Source organism: Akebia trifoliata, chromosome 5 (genome assembly GCF_017979445.1).
Source record: "Akebia trifoliata isolate Shusen 1 chromosome 5, ASM1797944v1, whole genome shotgun sequence".
Lineage (NCBI taxonomy): Eukaryota > Viridiplantae > Streptophyta > Magnoliopsida > Ranunculales > Lardizabalaceae > Akebia > Akebia trifoliata.
Genome location: NC_141379.1, coordinates 11,517,177 through 11,532,358, shown reverse-complemented (window position 1 = coordinate 11,532,358; position 15,182 = coordinate 11,517,177). Strand labels below are relative to the sequence as shown.

The 15,182-nt window shown below is 36.3% G+C and overlaps 1 protein-coding gene across 2 annotated transcripts in view; it reads left to right on the top strand.

Annotated features, from left to right (window-relative positions):
• The window catches only part of TAF2 (TBP-associated factor 2), a 55,538-nt gene that overhangs the window by 8,135 nt on the left and 32,221 nt on the right, over positions 1–15,182 (top strand). For both annotated transcript variants that reach the window (XM_086442790.1, XM_086442792.1), the window contains 7 exons: positions 390–589; positions 762–915; positions 1,481–1,565; positions 1,676–1,767; positions 3,653–3,778; positions 3,858–3,911; positions 5,607–5,675. In XM_086442790.1, the coding sequence (XP_086298916.1) occupies positions 390–589; positions 762–915; positions 1,481–1,565; positions 1,676–1,767; positions 3,653–3,778; positions 3,858–3,911; positions 5,607–5,675 (780 nt within the window). The remainder of the gene's footprint in view (positions 1–389; positions 590–761; positions 916–1,480; positions 1,566–1,675; positions 1,768–3,652; positions 3,779–3,857; positions 3,912–5,606; positions 5,676–15,182) is intronic.

Below are 15,182 nucleotides of genomic sequence, written 5' to 3'. Positions count from 1 at the left end.
TAAAACACTGGATCGTCCAGCATTTTAATCATTGGGAGGGCATTTTTGGTAAAGCAATGTATTTTAACACATTAAAACGCTGGACAGTCCAAGTCCAACGAGTTACTAAAACGTCGGATTGTCGAGCTAGTTAATTTGTTTTTGGTAAGTTTTGAAAAACGAGATTCTTTTTTTGTAAATATTAAAATATTTAGCCCTCTTTCAGTAATTTTCCCTTGATTTTATTATCTGTTTACTTATTTTTGGAACTGTTTACCTTTTCTGACATGTAGGCCTTGAACAAAGATATTCTTCCTGAGAATCAAATGTTTTTAGACTAAGCATCGATTCATTTGGATATTTCCTGATGTTTCTAACCATTCTATTGGCATCATGTTTGTTCTTTCCAGGTCTTGAGCAAGGATGACCCTCCTCGCAAAACCTATGTTTACAGTTTAAGCGTCCCAGTTACTGCTGGGTGGATATCCTTGGCAGTTGCACCTTTTGCAATTTTTCCTGACCGTCATAGTGGTATATTATCACACATGTGCTTATCCCCTAACCTTCCAATGCTTCGGAATACTGTTGGATTTTTCCATAATGCATTCAGGTTTGCTTCCATTCATATGATATGTTCTATTGAAGTTTGTTCTGGTTTCGTTAGTTAGCAAGTTTTTTTTTTTCGATAAGTTAGTTAACAAGTGTTTTTTCTGTTTTCATTTTAAGTGTAAGTGTGTGTGCATGTGTATTCTATTAAATACTCTTTTTGGTCCCTTTTACAGCTATTTTGAGGATTACCTTTCTGCAACCTTTCCATTTGGGTCATACAAGCAAGTTTTTATCGCACCTGAAATGACAATATCCTCATTGAGTTTGGGAGCATCCATGAGCATCTTTAGTTCTCAAGTTCTATTTGATGAGAAGGTTATTGATCAGGTCTGTAAACTGTTGATACCTGAAAGCACATGATTGACGAGTTCATTACTTAGAGCATGTAGTCTTGTGATTATAGTCCCGGATATTGAAATAAAATGATAAAATTGTGTCCATTTTAAATTTTAGGGATGCCTTATGATGATGAATCTTTTGGTTTACATGTTTCCTGCATTCTCATGAATCTGGACTGTTCTATCGCACAAGTTTTTAATTATTTGATGTGAAAAACCGGGACTGTCACTCCTGACCAAAAAAAGAAATTCCAAAGGTTTAGGATCACCAAATTGAGCTGATTTGGGTTTAGATGACTTCTAGGACAGCTCCCATGATCCCATCAAACAACATCTTTTAAATATAAATTTTTGCATGGTAGAGAACTGTGTTAGCAAGAATGTTTTGTGGCGGTTTTTATGCCTACTCGGTTGGAGGGTCAGTCCCCTTCTGGATAAGGTGTTATGCTTAATCCTTTTGAGTTGGTTGAAATAGGAACAGTTAAAATGGTTAAAAAACTGACATGTGACAAATATAAAGACTTTTATATCTAGTTTGCAATCTGTTGAAACAGACAATAAATACAAGGATCAAACTTGCGCACGCCCTTGCAAAACAGTGGTTTGGAGTTTATATCACTGCTGATGCACCAAATGATGGTAAACTACTAAAAAGTGTAGTTGTACTGCTGGATTATGGATTTACTATTGATCGGAAAAAATTATAAACTAATTGAAATTATTGACCTTCCTATGGTTGATTTCGGCAGAATGGCTGTTGGATGGTCTTGCTGGATTTTTGACAGATTCATTTGTTAAGCGATTCCTTGGAAATAATGAGGCTCGCTATTGTCGCTACAAGGTTTGCTTTCTTTTGATGCTTGCATGTGCTTATGTTCGTGTGGTTTACATTGGAGAAATAACTTAGGTAGGATGTATGATGCCTTGGTCTTTTATCGATTATAAAATTTCAACTTTTTTGATGCTATGATACATTCTTTGTGCTATGGTGGTGTTTAAAATTTACTATTCACTTTGTATAGCAGCCTGGAGATGCTAGTGTATACCTTTTTTATTCCCCTTTTCTCTCATCTCTTGTGTGCATGACAAGGTTGTAAGTTTGCATGGTGTTTTTGATATGATGATGAAACTTCTCATCTCTCTCTCTCTCTCTCTCTTGTACAAAAAATCCAAACAGCTCTTAAGGGTTTCAACCACTCAATTTTGTTCCTCCTATGATCTTCAATTGTACCAAGATAGAGCGTTTCATTCTTTGAATTAGGGATCCCTAGATTTTTGTTTCCGATCAGATCTCTTCCCTAAAAGGCAGTGAATCAATTTTCCTTGTCTAAAATCCTCTCTGAAAAAGCCAGATTCTGGGGGTTACTTGTTGTGTCCCAAGATCTGGATTCCCAAATCTCTAGGTGTGAACCTTTCAGGATGAATCAAGTGAGATGTACTTCCCAAAATGCCTCAATGTTTATTTTCTTTTCAGATTTAATAATTCGTGTTTTTTTCCTTCATTCAAAATTTTTCTTAGAGTGGAAGCTACATGAAAGAATCTAAATTCTATAGAAATCTTGGCAGCATCTCCTCTGTGAACTAAGCTCATGGAAGCACCACATATTCTAACTATATGATTCTACCTATCAATACGGAAAATGACTTTCAAGAATTAACATGCCTATAGACAATGCCTCACTTATATAGTCTACATCTACACACATCTCGTGATAACAGTATATCTTCGAAATCCAGAAAAACCACTTACATCTGCTGCTGTCAATCACTCTGCAGTGGCAAATAGACAAGGCTGAGCTTGGTAGCTCAGTAAGTAACTAGTAAAATAATTAGGTCATATAGATGAACATACAGGGTTCACATAAACTAAAACATATCATATTTTTCAGTGAGGAGTTGAAAATACTACTAATCCTTCATAATTAACTCTACACATTTTGGACTACGATGAAATGCATGTTAACTTCCTCTTATCCATCGCGAAGTAGTCTGGAATGTTTGTAGTTTCTTCTTAGGCCCTTTTCCTAGAATGTGTGGGTTAGTCTACGTATCTGATGTGCTCTTGGGATGGCGCTTGTTTGGTGTGGGGTAGAACGGAGCATGGTAGGTGTACTTTTGAAGACACAAACAGGTCCTTCTGGAAATTTGCAGCATCCTTTAGATTTTACGGTGGGTTGGTGCATTGTCTTTAAAGATTTTTGTGGGATTGCTTTGCAAAACTTCTTGGAAAGTAGGACAACTTATTTTATTTGTATAATAGAATTCCTATGAAGTAGCATGACAGGAAAAATATACTCATGGACAAGTAAGTTCTTTCTAACATTTCTATGGGTCTAGGGATGATGACCCATAAGCAAGTTGATCTATAATACAATAACAACCAGGAAGATTTGCGAAGGAAGACCTGTTACTTGACATGTTAAAAAAGGCCCTTCAACTAATAATTTTGTTATGGATGCAAGGGAGACGGTAAAAGGAAATATTTGTGGTGGGAGACATGTTATGGATAGTTCCCTGCATCCATTAAGAAAATGTGCCCTTTACTGGTTTGTGCGTGTATGGTGTGCCAATATTTATTTAAAATATGTTTTCTTAATTCTCTATGCTTGGCAAATGCCATTTATGCATACAATAAGCACTTGTTTTGCTGAGTTCACGTGTATTGCAATTTGGTTTTGTTGTATTGTTATTTAGTCGCAAAACTTGATTTCACTTCTGCTTAACAGGCAAATTCTGCTGTATGTAAGGCCGATGTTAGTGGTGCAACTGCTTTGAGTTCCTCTACTTCTTCTACAGGCTTGTATGGAACTCAGTGCATGGGATTATATGGAAAAATTCGATCCTGGAAGTCTGTAAGTTAACGTTTGCTCTTCTGTGGGCTGGTTAATTTCTTCAATTAGTATCATACTGTTTTTATTTGTTATTTAATAGGTTGCTGTTCTTCAAATGTTGGAAAAGCAGATGGGGCCTGAGTCTTTTCGTAAGGTGAGAGTATCAGAGGCTGTTTATTTATTTTCACGTTCTTTGTTTTTGAAAGACCTCTTTTGTCGATCTAGTGCATAAAATGAGTAAAAAACTTGTTTTTACGTTTGAACTTTGAAACACATTTTTATCAATTTATAAATCCCAACTTGGATTCGTGACTGGAGTCTTTTTATTTTGAACAATATGAACTTTGGATGTTTTGTGCGCCTATTTGTTAATTTTTGTTGCCTTATGGTTGTTTTACTTTGGTTTGTAAATGTTGTTTAATGTGGGTCGTGATAATTATATACGATTTGATGATTCATAAATATAGTTTAATGTCGGGTTCAAAATATAATATGAGATTTGGTGATTCACGAAGAGTGTATTTTAATTTGGGATTTGATGATAATGTTTTAATGTATGTTATGGACTTATGGTTATTTTCCTGTTGCTCTTTGTTTTTTATTTTTTATTTTTGGGTTTCTTTAGTCATTTGCTGGTTGATTTTTTTTCTCAATTTTTTTTATGATGCAGGTTTTTCCTTGCTTTTGTATTCAATTGTCTTAAGATATATTTATGTTGGTTGATTTTTATTTAGAACTATTTCACTACCTTTTCTTCTCAACTTTTACTATAAGAGTGTTGTTATGATGTAGAATAGCAAAGTAGGGGTCTTTCTAGTTTTTTTCCTCGCTTTTGTATTCGGTCGTCTTAGGATATTATTTATGTGGTTGGTTTTTATTTAGTACTCTTTCAAGACCTTTTCTTTTCAACTTGTACTATGACTCAAGTTCATTATGATGTAGGTTTAAAAGTAGGGCTCCTATGGTTTAATGGAAATGTTAAGCAAGAAAGATAAGTTGTATCACACCCGTGGTATTCACATATCAGACTTGTAGTTTGTGAATATGTTATGCATTTTGGCTGACCCCAAATATTTGAGATAAGGCTTTGGTCATGATGTTCTTTTAAAAGATGTTTAATATGCCAAACTATATTAATATAAGGAAAGTACTCTTTTTCTTTGATGTAATGCTACTCTCCCAAAACCAAAACGCCATCCTTTTTTTTGCATGATTGAATAACCATGTTCTGCATTGTAACATTAATGCTAATTAGCTTTGAATTTGAGAACCTTTAAAGAAATTCGTATACTCAAATTTATCCCTTACCAGCTGTTTGGTACTTGACTGAATAGTTGGGTTATTTAGATTTATGCTTTTGGAGAGGAAGAGGAGGAAGATGAAGAAGATGAAGAAGAAGAGAGATTGGGAAAGGAGTTTTTATTTTATTTTACTTACCCATATGATCTATTCAATACGCTTAAGAAATACGCATAAAAAAGAGAATTTACAATGGAGTTTATTGTTCGACTTGTGAATTTGCCTGGTACAATTCTCATTGCACATTCTTATTCATTGAAACTACAAAATGGCTTCAAGATATTACCATTTTTCTATTTTTTTCCCCTTGACCCCATTTGAATGTGTCACTTGGGACTTCATAGGTTTGCACGAGTTGATTTTAAACTGTTTCAAACATGTGTTACTGAAATTTTGTATTAGAGGGCCTTCATTTTTTTCTTTCTTTTCTTTTTCTTACTCAACTTGTATAATGGATATACATAAGTTTCTTCATTTTCCCTTTTTCATTTTACTTTGATGAAATTATAATTTCCCAATGGCATCTTACTTCTTTTGCTACAATATTCAGATTTTGCAGATAATCATTTTAAGGGGGCAAGATACTACCCGCTCCTTGAGAACTCTTAGTACAAAGGAGGTGACTACATCTTTCTATGTTTTCTGTATTTTTCACATTTGATATCTGATAATATGCTTGTGTTTTTTCTCAATATGTATTATACTCCATATATATATATGGAATGCTAACGTCCAATACTACATGGGGACATTAGCAATGTGCAACATTTTTTTTCCCAATAATACCCCTCCTAGTGAAAAAGACAAGGTTATGTTAGTCTTTTACACAATAAATACTTGTTTACATAATAAATCCTATGAGCATTTAAGTATTTTGAATTAAAAGTCTTTGTTGTAGTAAATGCTTTGGCAATCAATGCCAACATAATAAATGCATTTATTAATGGCATAATAAATGTACTTATTATATAAAAGATTAACATACTCTTGTCTTTTTCACTAAAAGGCAAAACAAGGAGGGGTATAACTAGAAAAAAAGTGTTGGACGATGCTAACGTCCCCACGAGGTTGTGGACGTTAGCATTCCCCATATATATCTATGGAGAGAAAGAGAAAGAGAGAGAGAGAGAGAGATGGTCCCGTTCGATAGCCAAAATTTTGTCTTATATGGGTTAGAAGTTTTGGAATGGGTTGATTTTCAAATTAATAGTTAAATTTGATGGTCCACGATTCTTCAACTTGTAAACTAGGGTTGGAAGTTTCGAAATGGACTAATTTTTTGTTTTGAGGATGATCACTATGGTGAGGAGATCATCCTCACAAAAAATGAGCCCATTTTGAAACTTTTAACCCATATAGGACAACATTTTGTTTTCAGGAGAAATTTTAATGATTTGGAGGTCTCGGAGCTTGTTGAATTTACATAGCAACTTAATCTAACCAATAAGAATGTAACAGAAGAGGATGGGAGGGAGTGAACTTGCATTAAAAGTAAAATCTTCTTAGTTAGCTCTTTTGTTGTAGTGCTTGCAAATTCCCCTCCCCCTGCTGCCCAACACATTTTTTTGTCTAACTCCATTTGGAGGTTGCGAGTTGCTTCAAAAGTCTGTTTCTTTGCATGGCTAGCCACCTTCTGTAGACTTCCTACCTTAGAATTTTTGATTCGTAAGGGTTTAGTGACCCCACATGGTTGTTCCCTTTGCTTATCAGATGCAGAGTCGATGGACCATATCTTCACTGGGAGTTATCAAGGTCTATTTGGGTCCACTTTCTTTCTCGTTTTTAGATTCATTGGGCCATACCCAGTTCGTTGGCAGTCCTTTTATAGAGTTGGGACCATGCTATGTATTTCGAGAAAAAGAGAATTGAGGTTTCTCTCCTTTGCAATCTTGAGGGTTGTGGCTTGAAAAGAAAAGAAACGAAGAATCTTCAAAGATGCAGAATTTTCAAGTTATGATGTTTTGTTAGAGGTTCTTGGGCTTTTTTTCTATTGGTGTAAGCTTTATATAAATTTAGATGGGTCTTTTGTGAGGATTTGTCTTCCGTTGGGAGTCTTTGTGTAATGGGTGGTTGTTTTGTCTTTTTTGGGTCGGTCCCCTTGTCCATATATACATGGGGTCGGGATCAGGGGATAACTATTTGTTTCAACACTTTTTACATTGCTCGGGTGCCATCCACTTTACAAGTCCAACAACGTTTGGTGGTGTTGTAGAAACCATTGAAAAAGTGAACATCCGGTGTGGTGTAAAAAAATATTGTAACGAATAGTTATCACTTGATCCTAACCTATATATATTTTCATTGTTTGGTTATTGCTCTTTACACTTACATTATTTTTTACCAATGACTTGCATATTTCTTCTAATTGGGTTCTATTAATTTATTTATTTTTATGATTATAACATCAATATCGCGGACCAAAACAGGTTCCTCCTGTCTCACTGCACCATTTCTTTTTTCTGCTTCAATCCACTATAAGCAACACCTTGATACTTGCTTATTTATTTCTATCCTGTTTTTTTTCCCAATTGGTTATATCTTGCCTCTCAATATTGTTAATCAAATAGAAAGAAAAGAGAAACATTTGTATTAGAAAATCATAAGCAATTACAAGAAGAGAGTGGGTTTCTAAAAGAATACCCCCCCAAAAAGGAAAAGATAGAAATACCCTTAAACTCTAACATAACATATACTCTAACATACTCTAACATCCTCAATCTTCTCGATCTTGGTGAACGGATCTCCAACTGGGTATTTTAGAAGCTCAATGGGGCTTCGTCAAGGAGATCCGTTGTTGCCTTTCTTGTTTGTGATTGTTATGGAAGCATTGGGTAGAATTTTGTATAAAGTGGTAGACAGAGGCGAGTTGTTAGGTTTCTCCACCAAGACGGGTGGTACTGTGATTTCTCATTTTTAGTTCGCAGATGATACTTTGATTTTTTTGGACTATTCGCCGAGACAATTGAGTTTCTTAAGTGGCATTCTGGGATGTTTTGAAGTAATTTATGGTATCTCGGTTAATCTAAGCAAAAACTAGTTATATGTGATGGGAGGGGTGGTAGGGGCGGAGGTAGTCGCAGCTTCGATTGGGTTCCAGATGGGAGTTCTTCCATCAACTTATCTGGGTCTTTCCTTGGGTATGAGATATACTAGCAAAGACATTTGGGATCCGGTACTTGAAAGGATGGGCAGGAAATTAAGTTCATGGAAAACGCAGTTTTTATCTAAAGGAGGGAAAATCATTCTCATTAAAAGTGTTTTTGCCAGCATCATATCTATACTTTTTCTCTGTTTTCCTTGCCGAGGAGTGTAGAAGTGCAATTGGATAGAATCTATCTGAATTTTTTGTGGCACGGTAAAGAGGATGTGAAGAAACATCATTGGGTAAGTTGGAAGAAGCTTTGTTTGCTTAAGAAGAATGAGGGTTTGGATTTTAGAAACTTTGGCTCTATGAATTCGGCAAAATTATTGTGGATAAATTTGGTGTGAGTAGGAATGCGTGGGAGAGTGGGCCGGCTAGAGGTGCTATAGGGTGTGGGGTGTGGAAAGGTATTCTAAGAAGACATCCATTATTTAAGAAAAAAGTGAAATTGAAAGTCGGTAATGGGAGAAAGGTGACATTTTGGGAGGATTAGTGGTGTGGGGAAGGACCTCTTAAAAACCTCTTCTCAGTCCTTTTTGTTCTGTCCTCGAAAAAGAATCAAGTTTTCTCTCTTGTCAAATACTTCATAAATGGGGTGACAAACTGAGATTTTGGGTTTAGAAGATCTTTCAATGATTGAGAGGTGGAAATTTTAAGGAGATTATTTTGCTTGGTGGATAATAGCTATATTAGATCTTCGGATGACCAGAGAATGTGAAGTGGTATTAGGGATGGGAAATTCACGGTAAAATCTTTGTATCTTGGTATTGCCGAAGGAGTGCTTCGTCTTTCTCTCATACTTTTGTCTAGGGGGGTAAAATTCCTCCTAAAATATTGGTTTTTTTTTGTGGCTGGCGGCGATGGGAAGACTCCCAACTATGGACCAGTTAATTAGAAGATGTTTTATTTCACTGAATCAATGCAGTATGTGTAGATCTCAGGCGGAAACGGTGGACCATTTACTCATTTATTGCCAGGTGGCCCACCATATTTGCTCGCATTTGTTATCTTTATTCGGTTTAGTGGGTTGTTTTCCTTTCTCGGTTAAGCAGATTTTGGATTCTTGGCTGGCATGGGGAAGCTCGTTCATATCATCAAAACGGATTATGTGGTTCTTGATCCCGTTTGCGATTTGTTGGAGCATTTGGTTAGATTGTAATAGGTGCATTTTTTAAGGAAAATGATCTTCATTTGCTCATTTGGTTTTATCGATCTTGGAGCTCCTCTTCACTTGGAGCAAACTTAATAAATAATTTAAGGGGGTCTTCTATGAGGATTTTGTTGCGAGATGGGATAGGGTGTGTTCTTTGTCGGGATAGTTTTTGTATCTTGTGTTGCGCTTTGCTTTTTTTTTGTTGTTGTTGTTTTCTTTGTTTTGGGTGGGTCCCTCGACCCCCCTCGCTATCTTTGTTTATCAATAAATTCATCTTTATTGATAAAAAAAAATGGTGGGATGCTGAAAATGGTGATGGGTGAGATGACAGTCAATCTCTATGTTTGGTGCGCTCATGAAACACAGAGTTGTGGGCAATCTGAATCATACTCCTATTATGACAATACATAGGAGTGGGGTCGGAGAGAGTTACACCCATATTGGAAAACAACCAACATAGCCAAATTATCTTAGCTTCTGTGGAGGAACGAGAAACAACATACTAATTCTTTGATGTAAGACATCTACAATTCTAATTAGAGTTTTAGTAGGATTTTTATTTCTAGTTCTAGTAGGATTTCAATTTCATAGTTATGTTAAGAGTACAATTTCTTGTTAGTTTTTAATTTGCTTTAAAATTCGTTTTTATTATTTAGACTCTAATTAGAAGTGCTTAGAAGTATTCAAATTGAGTTGCAATTGGATTACTATTATGTTATAGATAGGTTAGGAATGTGAATTTTTAGTATTTTAGTCGGTTTCAAAGTTATTATGATGAAGTTATCTATATAAGGAGTTCTAAATCCATAAATTGAAAATAATAAAAATAAATTCTGATTTAAAAAAAAAAGGTTTCAGACCTTTTCCTCTTGTGAATCTTAGTAATCCTACTGGTTGAAGATGATCTTTTTGTTCATAATCGTGATTTACCTCACGTTCCGCTACGTCAATTGGAATTAGAGCGAGAGTTCCTCGTTCTTATGGCAACTAAAGACGGATCAAGTTCGACAAATCTCATGGATGGTGCTCCAGATCATCGAGTAGTAACCATAGGAACCTTCGAATCCTTCCAACAGGAGACTCAATGGTCGTTGCAAACTATGCATATCACAATTGAGCAATTGACTCATGCTTTGCATAAGAATCAGATCTAAGGTAATGAACGAATCATACCTAATGATAGAGATTAGTATGTTTAAGGACCGAGGATTATGAACATTTGTAGGTGAGCCATGAAAGTGAGTTTAGTGATGAAGAAATTGATGATATAGTACTTCAACATGGTGAACGAAGGGGTGCAATGCAAGATCGAGATTTCTGTATTAAGGTTGATCTTCCTTCCTTTAACGGTCAACTTCATATAAAGGATTTTCTCGATTGGCTTTTGGAGGTGGAATTTTTTTTGATTACATGGATATTGTGTAAGAAAAGAAAGTTAAGCTTGTAGCTTACAAAGCTTAGAGGAGGAGCTTCGGCTTGGTGGGATTAGTTGCAGTTGTCACGAACTCGACAAGCCAAAGCCCCAATTTGAACTTGGCAGAGAATGAAACAACTCTTGAGGGCATGCTTCCTTCCTATGGACTATAATCAAGTACTATTCTAATAGTACCAAAATTGTCGCCATGGAAATACTCAATCCTGGACTATGTTGCTGAATTCTTTCGACTGTCAGCTCGTAATGATCTTGTTGAAACAAAATCACAAGTAGATAGGTTTTTGAGTGGATTGCGCGTGGCCATCTAAAAAGGGGGCTTTGTTATAGTTTGTTTACACTTTGAATGATGTAGTTCAATTAGCAACAAGAGTTCAAACCCAATTGGATCGTCCAAGTTGGCGGAATCAGGCCTTTGAGAAGATTGTGATCACTACGACAATATTGGAATCGGAACTGAATCGAGGTAAAGCATCGTTTCGAGGAAATACCCAATCTAATCGGAGTTCATCTTCAAATCCTTATGCCCACCCACGACTGAGTAAGTTTTATCGTTGCAATCAACTAGGACTTCGTTCTAACGAGTGCTCACAATGTCCAGCAGCCAATCTAACAACTCATGTTGAAGCCGTAGATGATGATGAATTGGATCGTGAAGAAGAAGTGGAAGAAGTAGAACAAGAGACTTGGACTCACGAAGACGAAAGAGTTTCTCTCATTGTTCATAGATTGATGTATATACCAAGGCAAGAAATTGATTCGCAAAGACATAATATCTTCCGGACTAGGTGTACAGGGTTTGTGATTTAATAATAAATGGTGGCAGTAGTGAAAACATTGTGTTAAGACCATGGTTGACAAACTACAGTTGAGGATCGAGAAGCATCCCGTCCCATACACAATCGGTTGGATCAAGAATGTAGGTGAAATAAAGGTAATTGAAAGTTGTAAAATTCTATTTTCAATTGGAAATTTTACAAGGGTAAAGTTATTTGTCACATAGTTGATATAGATGCTTGCCATATGCTACTTGGTAGACCTTGGTAGTATGATGTAGATTCCACGCATAGAGGCAAGAGCAACACTTTCATGTTGTATAAGGATGGGATTAAAATTGTCCTTGCCCCTATGAAAGGAGAGAATCGTTTCAAAACTACTAAAGTGGAGGGACAATCCTTCTGATTGTTAGTGACATCTTACAAGAGTTCAAGGAAACAGGAGATATGTATGCCTTAGTAGTGGAGAGCGAAGAAGATAAGGTTCAGGAAGTCCCTAAAAGGGTGAGACTTTTGCTGGTAGAATTTGAGAGGATTGTACCGGAGGACTTTCCAGATAGGCTTCCTAGATCTTCAACACCATATTGATTTGGTTCCTAGTGCAAGTTTGCCTAATCTACCACATTATAGGATGAGCCCAAAATAGTTTGAAATCCTACAGAATCAAGTTGAAGAATTAATTAGTAAGGGATTGATCAGGGAAAGTATGAGCTCATGTGCTGTCCCAACTTTGTTGACTCCAAAGAAAGATGAGAGTTGGAGGATGTGCATAGATAGCAGAGCCATCAACAAAATAACCGTGAAGTACAGGTTCCCTATACCACGACTAGATGACATGCTTGATATGCTTGAAGGGTCTAAGGTGTTTTCTAAAATAGATCTAAAGCGTGGGTACCAACAAATTCACATTAGGCCAGGTGATGAAGGGAAAACAACTTTCAAAACCAAAGACGGTTTGAATGAATGGTTGGTGATGCCATTCGGGTTGTCCGATGCGCCAAGTATGTTTATGAGGGTGATGAATCAGGTACTCAAACCCTTCATTGGACGGTTTGTGGTTGTTTATTTTGATGATATATTAATTTATAATCGTTCTATTGGGAAACCACCATTTGAAATTGTGTACGGTCGACGTCCTACACACACATTGGATATAGTTACACTACCAAAGTTACCTAGTATGAGCATTATTGCAGATCACATGGTTGAAAAGATGACTTCAATTCATGCTAATGTCAAGAAACAGTTGGAGGAATCAACTAGCAAGAATAAAGCTAGCGCTAACAAACATCGTCGGCTAAAGGTATTCAAAGATGGTGATATGGTTATGGTTCATCTTTGCAAGGAGAGATTTCCAGTAGGCACGTACAATAAATTAAAGCAAAAGAAAATTGGACCATTCAAGAACTTGCAGAAAATTAATGATAATGCTTATGTCATTGATCTTCCTAATGATATGGCTATCTCGAGGATTTTCAACGTACAAGATTTGTTTGAGTATTACGCACCAAATTCTCATAGGTTACCATTAGTTCATTCGAGGACGAGTTCTTTTCAAGTGGAGGGACTGATGTAGGACATCTACAATTTTAGTTAGAGTTTTAATAGGATTTCTATTTCTATTTCTAGTTCTATTAGGATTTTAATTTCATAATTATGTTAGGAGTACTATTTCCTGTTAGTTCCTAATTTGTTTTAAAATTTGTTTTTATTATTTAGACTTTAATTAGAAGTGTTTAGAAATATTCAAATTGAGTTGCAATTGGATTACTATTATGTTATAGATAGGTTAGGAATGCTTATTTTTAGTCTTTTAGTAGGTTTCTAAGTTGTTATGATGGAGTTATCTATATAAGGAACTCCAAATTTGGAAATTGAGAATAATAAAAATAAATTCTGATTTAAAAAAAAAAGGTTTTAGACCTTTTCCTCTTGTGGATTTTAGTAATCCTACTAGTTGAAGATGGTGATCTTCTTCCTTGTTCATAATCATGATGTACTTTACACTCCGCTATGTCATTCTTATTCTTCTGGGAAATGAGAGTCGTCCTAGAAAAACACAAAAGCCAGTGGTGGTCTTGTGATCAAAGATATCATCAGCCCAATCAACATTAGAGTAAGCTCGAAGCTCTAGAGCAGAAGTGGAGGGCAAAAATAAACTTTGATGGAGAAAGCCCCGAAGATAGTGGAGAATGCGAACAACTGCTGCCCAATGTATGTGGTAGGAGAGGAAACAAAATTGACTAACAATGTGGATAACATATGCAATATTTGGTCTAGTGATGGTGAGATAGACCAAGCTACCAACTATGGTGTGATAGAGAGTCGATTTAGGTAGAGGAATATGATTAGAAGAGGTATTTCGTGCATTGAGGTCAAAAAGAGTCTCAACAATATGAGAGTCACTCATGTGAGTGATCTCAACGATATCAGCAATGTACTTGGATTGAGAGAGAAGACACCTTTAGGAGAGGTGGCTACCTCAATGCCAAGAAAGTAGCGAAGGGTCCCTAAATCCTTCATCTCAAACTGATGGCTTTATTGAAGTTTTAGCAGAGGGCAATTCAATTAGTATTATCACTTGTGAGGATCATATCATCAACGTAAAAGAGAAGGTGTGGCCAGTAGAGGTGGAGCAACCAAATAGTGCAACGTCATGATCGCTAGAGCGGAAGCCAAGTGAACTTACGACTATAGAGAATTTCTCAAACCTGGCTCGAGGAGTTTGTTTGAGATCATATAAGGCCTTCTTAAGTCTGCAAACCTTACCAGGATTATGCAATACTCTAGGAGGGGCGGTCATGTAAATTTCCTCAGTGAGATTCCCATTCAAAAAGCATTCTTGCCATCAAGCTGGGACAGAACCGACTGATGAATAGATGCAATTGTAATGAGTGTGAACAGTAGTCATCTTTGCCTCTGGAGTAAAGGTCTTGTAATCAAACCCATATTGTTGAGTGAAGCCTTTTGCAACCAGGCGAGCCTTGTACCTCTTGACAGAACCATCGGACTTGGTCTTGATTATGTAAACCCAACGAGAACCAACAGTATGCTTGCTAGCTAGAAGTGGCACTAGATCCCAAGTTCCTGTTTGTAGGGCCTACAATTCTTCATCTTTAGCCTGTTGCCAAAGGGGATCAATAACAACCTTCTTATAAGAGGTTGGCATAGAAAAATTGTGCACAAACATTAAAAAAGAAAAAGAAAAGTGTTAGAGTAACAAGAGTTAGAGAATCCAATTTTTGTGGGGGCCTACAAATCGTTGATGATATCTCGAAGGTTCAAAAACCTTAGTCTCAGGAGCTGCATGGCAGTCCGAGGAGGGAGGAGGACCATTAATATCTGCACAAGGAACAATTGTAGGAAGTGGTGTGGGAGTAGAACATTCAGGGGGTAACATGTTGTCATCGTTAAGAAAATGATCAATGTAAATGAGATCAGATTTAGTGAGACTATGAGAACTATTAAGAATAGAAAAGAAAGGAATATGTTCCCAAAATACAACATGACGAGATACGTATAACTTATGAGTAATAGGATCATAGCAATGATATCCCTTCTAACTCTCACCATAGCTAAGAAAAACAAATAACAGATCGAGCAGAGAGTGTAGTACGTTCAAC